Source organism: Nematolebias whitei, chromosome 1 (genome assembly GCF_014905685.2).
Source record: "Nematolebias whitei isolate Nwh7 chromosome 1, NemWhi1, whole genome shotgun sequence".
Classification (NCBI taxonomy): Eukaryota; Metazoa; Chordata; class Actinopteri; order Cyprinodontiformes; family Rivulidae; genus Nematolebias; species Nematolebias whitei.
This window is the reverse complement of record NC_056498.1, coordinates 28,465,043-28,474,135: the sequence shown is the minus strand read 5'-3', so window position 1 is coordinate 28,474,135 and position 9,093 is coordinate 28,465,043. Positions and strand designations below refer to the sequence as shown.

At 46.6% G+C, this 9,093-nt stretch overlaps 1 protein-coding gene across 1 annotated transcript; it reads left to right on the top strand.

The window, feature by feature from the left end:
• Positions 1 to 1,752: 1,752 nt before the first annotated feature.
• LOC119430270 (probable serine/threonine-protein kinase fhkB) lies at positions 1,753 to 8,778 on the top strand. The gene is made up of 5 exons (XM_037697747.1): positions 1,753 to 1,775; positions 7,525 to 7,652; positions 7,711 to 7,793; positions 8,267 to 8,486; positions 8,753 to 8,778. Exons 1-5 carry the CDS (start codon positions 1,753 to 1,755, stop codon positions 8,776 to 8,778), a joined length of 480 nt encoding a protein of 159 aa, XP_037553675.1.
• Positions 8,779 to 9,093: the final 315 nt, after the last annotated feature.

Genomic DNA, 9,093 nt, shown 5'->3' with positions numbered 1-9,093 from the left:
GATCCCCCTGTAGTTGGAACACACTCTACGGCCCCCCTTTTTGAATAGGGGGACAACCACCCCAGTCTGCCAATCCAGGGGAACTTCCCCCGATGTCCACGCAATATTGCAGAGTTGCGTAAGCCAACACAACCCTACAACATCCAGAGCCTTAAGGAACTCCGGGCGAATCTCATCCACCCCTGGGGCCCTGCCACCGAGGAGCTTTTTAACCACCTTGGTGACCTCAGCACCAGAGATTGGAGGGCCCGACCCAGAGTCCCCAGGCTCCGCTTCCTCAGTGGAAGATGGGCCGGTGGGATTGAGGAGGTCTTCAAAGTATTCTGCCCACCGACCCACGACATCCCGAGTTGAGGTCAGCAGCGCACCACTCCCACTTTAAACAGTGTTGGTGGCGTACCGCTTTCCCCCCTGAGACGCCAGATTGTGGCCCAGAATCACCTCGAAGCCGTACGGAAGTCATTCTCCATGGCCACTCCAAACTCCTCCCATGCCTGTGTTTTTGCCTCAGCGACCACCCAAACCGCATGTCGCTTGGACTGCCGGAATCAGCTTCTTCCGGGGTCCCACAGGCCAAAAAGGCCCAATAGGACTCCTTCTTCAGCTTGACAGCATCCCTCACTGACGGTGTCCACCACCGGGTTCAAGGGTTGCCACCACGACAGGCACCGACAACCTTGCAGCCGCAGCTCCGGTAAGCCGCCTCGAGGATAGAGGCACGGTACATGGCCCACTCGGACTCAATGTCCCCTACCTCCCCCGGAACATTCGAAGTTCTCCCTGAGGTGGGAGTTAAAACTCCGTCTCACAGGAGACTCTGCCAGACGTTCCCAGCAAACCCTCACAACACGTTTGGGTCTGCCAGGTCTGACCGGCATCCTCCCCCACCATCGGAGCCAACTCACTACCAGGTAGTGATCAGTGGACAGCTCCGCCCCTCTCTTCACCCGAGTGTCCAAGACATGTGACTGCAGATCAGATGAGACAATGATAAAGTTGATCATCGAACTGCGACCTATTGTGTCCTGGTGCCAAGAGCACATATGGACACCCTTATGCTTGAACATGGTGTTCATTATTGACAATCCATGATGAGCACAGAAATCCAACAACATAACACCACTCGGGTTCAGATCGGGGGGGCGTTCCTCCCAACCACACCCCTCCAGGTCTCACTGTCATTGCCCACGTGAGCATTGAAGCCCCCGTGTAAAACAAGGGAGCCCCCAGGAGGTGCGCTCTCCAGCACCCCCTCCAAGGACTCCAAAAAGGGTGGATAATCTGAACTGCCTTTTGGTGCATAAGCACAAACGACAGTCAGAACCCGTCCCTCCACACGTAGGCGGAGAGAGGCCACCCTCTCATTCACCAGGGTGAACCCCAACACACAGGCACCAAGATGGGGGGCAATAAGTATGCCCACTCCTGCTCGGCGCCTCTCATTAGGGGCAACTCCAGAGTGGAAGAGTGTCCAGCCCCTCTCAAAAAAACTGGTTCCAGAGCCAGAGCCTTGCGTAGAGGTGAGTCCGACTATTTCTAGCCGGAACCTCTCAACCTCACACACCAGCTCAGGCTCCTTCCCCACCAGTGAGGTGACATTCCACGTCTCAATAGCCAGCTTCTGTAGCCGAGGATCAGACCGCCAGGGTCCCCACCCTCAGCCACCACCCATCCCACATTGCACCTGACCCCTTTGGCCCCTCCCACAGGTGGTGAGCCCATGGGAAGGGGGACCCACGTCTCCTCTTCGGGATGTGCCCAGCCGAGCTCCATGGGTAAAAGCCCGGCCACCAGGCCTTCACCCGCGTGCCCCACCTCCAAGTTTGGCTCCAGAGTGGGGTCCCGTTGACCCACGTTCGGGTGAGGGAACATCAAGTCCATTTATTTTACTCATCATAGGGTTCTTTGGGCTGCACTTTTTCTGGTCCCTCCCCTAGGACCTGTCTGCCTTGGGTGACCCTACTAGGGGCATAAAGCCCCTGAGAGCATAGCTCCTAAGATCATTGGGACACTCAAACCCCTCCACCACGGTAAGGCGGCAGCCCAGGAAGGGAATATACCATACAATACAAGCTTTATTTATAGAGCATTTTAAACACCTACAGGACCAAAGTGCTGTACACACAACAAAACAATCACACAGTCAGATAATAAAAATGATTAAAATCACATAATAAAAGTTGAACATCATAAAACAATCATACAATCAGATAATACAAGCAATTAAAATGAATAAAAGTCAAAATCTCAGATGGTGACAAAGGCCACAGAGAAAAGATGGGTTTTAAGAAGGGATTTAAAAACAGACAGAGAAGAAGCCTGTCTGATGTTCAAGGGAAGGTCATTCTACAGTTTAGGAGATGCCACAGAAAAAGCATAGTTTCCTCTGATCTTACGCTTTGTCTTTGGCACACTCAGGAGCAGATGATCACATGACCCGAGGGATCGAGAGGGTGTGTATGCATGCAGCAACTCAGACAGATAGGGCGGGGCAAGTCCATTAAGAGCTTTAAAAGCAAATAAAATAATTTTAAAATGAATCCTGGAATCTACGGGCAGCCAGTGCAGGGAGGATAAAACAGGAGAAATGTGGTCAAAGTCACGCAGAGACATGAAGGAGGAAATGTATGAAGGCAGCAGACCAAGAAGTGATTTGAAGATGAAAATGTACCAGTGAGAGAGTCTGCGTGAAGTTAATGGTGTCCACTTAACCATTGAATACAGGGTGCAGTGGTGGGTATGATAATCATAGCCAGCTATGAATCTTAGTGCACCATGATAGACAGCACAAAACATCTGCAGGGTTCTTGTAGGAGCGTTCATGTAAATAATGTCACCGTAATCAATGGAGGGAAGGAAGGTCACAGATACAAGGCATGTCCTAGCATCCAGGGTTAGACAGGATCTGTTTCTGAAAAAGAAACCCAGTTTAACTTTCAGTTTCTTTACCAAGTTTTCCACATGGAGCTTAAAAGAGAGATGCGAGTCGACCAAGATACCCAAATATTTATAGGAATCAACAAACTCAATGGGGACACCATTTGAGGATGAGATCAGAGGAAGAACTGCTGGGACCAACTTCCTATTTGAAAAAAGCATCCCTTTGGTTTTGTCGGCATTTAGGACAAGTTTGAGGCGGAACAAATCTGTCTGGATGTTGCTGAATGCAGATTTCAAAAGCTGGAAAGCCTTATCAACTGTTTTAGCTCGACAATAAACAACTGTGTCATCAGCATAGAAATGCATGGAGGCATTAGGGATGTTTTTACCTACATTATGTATGTAGATTGTAAAGAGGGTGGGTCCTAAGACTGAGCCTTGTGGTACACCATTGTTGACTGTTAAATAACTGGAGGAAGTACCATTATGTTGAACACATTGCCTTCGGTCTGAGAGATAGTTAGAGAATCAACCAATGGTGTGTTCTGAGAAACCGATTTCAGAGAGCTTATGACACAAGATGTTATGATCCACAATGTGAAAAGCTTTAGACAGGTCTAGGAAAAGTGTGGCACAATAATCCTTGGCATCCAGTGCTTCAACAATGTCATTAAGAACCTTCAGTGAAGCAGTGGTTGTGCTGTGTTGTTTCCTGAAACCAGACTGATGGGGAGGTAAGATGTTAACAAGTCCAGGTAATTTTTGATTTGAGAGTTTATCAGTTTTTCTAGAACCTTGGCAGAGTTTAGAGATTGGTCGATAGTTGTTCAGTGAGGTGGGGCCACCTCCCTTCAGCAAAGTAAGAACAAAGGATGTTTTCTAAGCATCTGAAATGGAGTTTTGGCTTATGAAAAGATTGAAGCTGTGGGTCACAGGGACTGTGATGATATGAGCGGCCAGCCTTAAGAAATAAGGTGGAAGTTCATCTGGACCTGCAGATTTTTTAGGATCAAGACCTTTTAACAGTTTATTAACCTCACTGACTGAGAATGGAGAAAAAGAGAAGGTGTGATTAATTGAGGATAGACTTGTAGGAGGAATTTGATTTGTAGAAGTTTGGTTATTAAGTGAAGTGGCTGATTTTCCATTAGTAAATGTGTCAAATAAAGAACTAGAAGCAAAAAAAAGTTTGTTGAAACAGTTCAGGATCTCATGCTTATTTACACAGGAACAGAGTTAACGAGAAGTTGTGATGGGAGGTCAGATGATTGGGGGGAGCCTGAGAGAGATTTGATGCTTTTCCAGAATCTGTTAGGGTCATTTAGATTTTTGGAGATCTGAGATAAGAAATATTTGCGTTTTGCTGCTTTGATGGCAGTTGTGCATTTATTCCTCATCTGTCGAAAACTCAACCAATCAGAGTCTGAGTCAGATTTTCTCGCTGCAGCCCAAAGATGATCTCTCCTGTTCAGAAGGTCAGCTAGCTCTGGAGTAAACCAGGGGCTGTCTCGTCCCTTTATTCTGAACTGACGAAAAGGAGCATGTTTGTTCACAAAATAAATGAAACTGTTATGAAAATAGTTCCAAGCGGAGTTCATGTCATCAATTAATAGAATACGATGCCAGTCAAAGTGAGACAGATCCCAGAGGAATGACTTTTCACAAAAAATGTTTCAGATCCCTTTTTTGAATTAATATGGGCTTAGAAGGTGGAAGTTTAATATCTCTCAGAGTTGCTGTCACACAATGACCACTCAAAATGTTAGCGAATACACCTGTACCAGGGAATTTGTGAGGCATATTTGTTAGAAACAGGTCTAAGATGGAGGACTTTTCAGGACGGTTTTTGTTTAGTCTAGTCGGAGAGTTGATCAGTTTGGTAAGATTGAGAGACAGGCAACATTCCTTGAATTTATCACAAAGGGTGGTCAACTTATCCCAGTCAATTTTGAAATCTCCTGCCAAAAAGATCTCTTTGAATTTTAAATTTCCAAGGAATTCCATCAGGGAGGACAGAGCCTCAGGTGTTGTTGAGGGGGGACGATAACAACCCACTACAGATAACATCTGGCCTCCATTCAAAGTGATGTTTACAGATAAGGCTTCAAACTGGTTTAGAATTGTTTTAGAAGACACAAGACTAGCAACCAGAGAATCTCTGATGTAAATAGCAACCCCCCCCCTCCCTTTTTTTGACGATCACAGTGGTAGATGTTAAATCCATTGATAACCATGTCATTATTCAGTACAGATTTGTTGAGCCAGGTTTCAGAGATGAAGATTGCATCTGACCCAGAAGAACTGATCAGAATTTTCAAGGCATCAAGTTTTCTCAGAAGGCTACATGCGTTTACATGCAGAAAGAAGTCCTGACACGTTTTTAAAGTCATTTGGTGTCCTATAAATAGTGGGGGAACCAGGGTTGGGCTGAATCCCTGAGAGCAGCAACAACATTATTATCAGACATTTTCTTGAGTTTTTCGTGACTGATGTGTAATTACAGGAGTTAGTAGTGTGAAATTTATCCCCCATAATTGAACCATGAGAAACATTAATGAACACGCAATCATTCAGAACCCAAAAACAGTGAAAGTTGCAGTGATGGACAAATCCAGGTGTATTAACAAGATTCAGTGACTCCAGATAGTCTGAGATCTGAAAATAATGACAATAATATGAATGGTGCAGAAAAGTTTCAGACCATAAAACATCACAAATCAAATGGGCAAACAAACCCGACGAGGTGGCCCAACTGCAGTTTGAGTTGGGTTGAGGGGGGCTCCTCCAGCTCCACTGCGAAGATGGATGAATGCTCCCATGGGAAACAGGAACTGGGTCCAGAACCAACAGGCAGAAACAGATAATTCGCAGCAAATAGGAGAGCGAGCTGCCAGAAAATCCTCCTGAAATGAAAGGCATGGTCCTTGCTCATTTCTGGCCAACAGGGGACAACAATGTGATCCAAAATAAAAATTATTATTATTATCCAGGTGAGTTTGGATGGAGGCCTGCAGCAACTGCAAACTCCGAACTTTTCTCGAGCACCACGCAGCGCTGATCCTCCGCTTCTCTGCACGTCAACTCCGCACCTGACAGCACGAGAGGCACCCCCGGTGAAAAACGAGACTGACCGAAGAAGCTGAGACTGAAGTTGTCATTGGTCCGGTCCGGTTCCGCTCCAGTCCTGCTCCGGCGCTCCACAGCACGAGAGGCGAAGGGGCTGAAGTGGCTGAAGTGGTCACTGGTCCGGTCCGGTTCTGCTCCAGTCCAGCTCCGGCGCACCACAGCTCGAGAGATGAAGAGGCTGAAGTTGTCCCTGGCCCGATTCTGCTCCGGTCCAGTTCCGGCGGTGCTTCAAAGGGTCGGAACATCTCCTCCAGGCGAACACAGCGATTCCACGGAGGTGGACCATCCTTCGTTAAAAGTAACGGGCTGCTCACTGAAGCTGAGACTGGCTCTGTTGAAGACGAAGCCCCCCTCAGCCAACTCGGTTCAGTTCTGGTCCAGTTCGGGGGACACGAGTACACTTCCCCCACACCAATGAAGACAACACGAGGGCCAGTCCAGCAGAAAACCAGCGAAATACCACCCGGCAATTCTTGTCGGAACCAGGTAAAACCACAAAGGTCCAGATGAGAAATTTGTTGAGAATTTTGTTTTTGTTGGGGTCCAGAGAGAGAGAGAAAAAAACACCGGACCTTTGTGCGACGACTCCCCAGCTCGAGGGGTCACCTAGCTGGCAGGGTGCGCTCAGAGTGACCGGTGGGGTGGGAGCAGCTGGTCCTGGACCAAAATATATTTTTGGACAGTCCCGTCCGGCTCTCTGAGTCACTGAACACCGAATTCGGTTGGAAGGGGGACCAACTTTAGTCCGGTTCGAAAAACGGGTCAGTTTGATGATAAAAGACTGCAGAGAAGCTGGAGGGAGCTGCTGTCCATCGGCTCGCCGGAAGTGACATGGAAAAAACAGAATTTTGTGAGAGCTTGAATCTGTTTTATTAATACAGAATAATACCTATCTCCTAAAAGTAAAATGATTTACAAGAAGCTGCAGAATGAATAGATAGGAATATGACTTTTTTTTAAAGGACAAAAGATGCTAAATTTTAACAGGAAATGCAAACAATCGAGTAACCGTTGCTGTATCTTACTCAGTGTCTCAACAAGACAATGAAGCAATCAAAAATTATATATCTTTATTTTTTTTGATACTGTGGTTTTATGTTATAGAAAAGACATAAATTCCATAATGATGATTTTTTTAAAAAGCAATTTCAACATAGTAGATAATTTGAAACTACTTTTGAAATGACTTAAAAAAAAACCTTCATGTTCAGATAGAATAATATTTGTTTGTTCTAGATCTTTCAGTAACAGCAAGACAATTGACTAATGATGGGGACTGAAAAACTTTTAACATTTCTACTAATATTAACAGGTGAGTAAATAAATAAAATGACAATGTTTGAAAATGGAAAAATTAATAAAACTTAAATTTATTAAAATTGTCCTGTATTATAAAATCAACAGTAACACCAAAACTAAAAACAGAAGGACAAACATCAGGTGTTCCAACAACCACAGCTGTTTCAACAACAACCATGGCTGCTCCTACTAAAACCACAGCAGCTCCCATAACCACAGCTGTTCCAACCAAAACCACAGCTGCACCCACAACAAACACAGCTGCTACAAGCACAACAACCACATCAGCTCCAACCACAACCACAACTGCTCCTACAACAAACATAGCTGCACAAACAACAACCACAGTTGTTCTCACAACAACCACAGCTGTTGCAACCACAAACACATCTGAACCAACCACAGCTGCTCCAACAAAAACCAAAGCTGTTCCTACAACAACCACAGCTTCTCACACAACAACCACAGCTGCTGCAACAAAAACCACAGTTGGTCCAACAACCACAGCTGCTCCAAAAACCACAGCTTCTTCCATAACAACCACAGATACTCCCACAACAACCACAGCTGTTCCCACAGCAACCACAGGTGCCATCACCACAACCACAGCTGCTCCAACAACAACCACACCTGCTACCACAACAGCCACAGCTGCTGCCACAATAACCACTGATCCTCCAACCACAACCATAGCTTCTCCAACCTCAACCACAGCTGCTGCCACAACAACTGCAGCTGCACCAACCACAACAACAGCAGCTTTTCCAAAAACAACCACATCTGCTGTGACAACAACCACTGCTGCACCAACCACAACCACATCTGCTCCAACCACAACCACAGCTGCTCCAACTACAATTACAGCTTTTCAAACAACAACCACAACTGCTCCCACAACATCCACAGCTGCTCTTTCCACAACCACAGAAGCTCCAACCACAACCCCAGCATCTGCTCCAAGCACAACAACAGCTGCTCCTACTACAACCACAGTTGTTCAAACCACAACCACAGCTGCTCCCACAACAACAACAGGAGCTCCATCTACAACCACAGCTGCTACAACTACAACCACAACTGCTCTTTCCACAACCTCAGCTGCTCCAACCAAAACCACTACTGCTCCAACAACAACCACTGCTTCTGCCACAACAACCACAGGAGCTCCATCCACAACCACAGCTGCTCCAACCACAATCACAGCTGCTGCCACAACAACCACTGCTCCTCCAACCACAATTATAGCTGCTCCAACCACAATCGCAGCTGCTGCCACAACAACCACAGCTACACCAACCACAACAACAGCAGCTTTTCCAAAAACAACCACAGCTTCTGCGACAACAACCACTGCTGCAACAACCACAACCACATCTGCTTCAACCACAACCACAGCAGGTCCAACTACAATTACAGCTTTTCAAACCACAACCACATCTGCTCCAAGCACAACCACAGCTGCTCCCACTATAACCACAGCTGTTCAAACCACAAGCACAGCTGTTCACACAACAACCACGGGAGCTCCATCCACAACCACAGCTGCTCCAACCACAACCACGGCTGTTGCATCCACAAACACAGCTGCTCCAACCAAAACCACAGCTGCTCCAATCACAACCGCAGCTGCTGCCACAGCAACCACAACTGCTCCAGCCACAATCACAGCTTTTCAAATAACAACCACAGCTGCTGCAATAACAACCACGGCTGCTCCAACCACAACCACAACTGTTCCATCCTCAACAACCAATGTTGCACCAACCACAAACACAGCTGCTAAATCCA

Bases quoted from the DNA above. Each gene is read 5' to 3' on its own strand.
- LOC119430270 (XM_037697747.1), top strand. From the start codon at position 1,753: ATGTGCCCAGCCGAGCTCCATGG. The intron at 1,776-7,524 runs GTAAAAGCCCGG...CCATAACCACAG, and splicing joins TGCCCAGCCGAGCTCCATGG to CTGTTCCAACCAAAACCACA. The intron at 7,794-8,266 runs GTTGGTCCAACA...ATCTGCTCCAAG, and splicing joins CTGCTGCAACAAAAACCACA to CACAACAACAGCTGCTCCTA.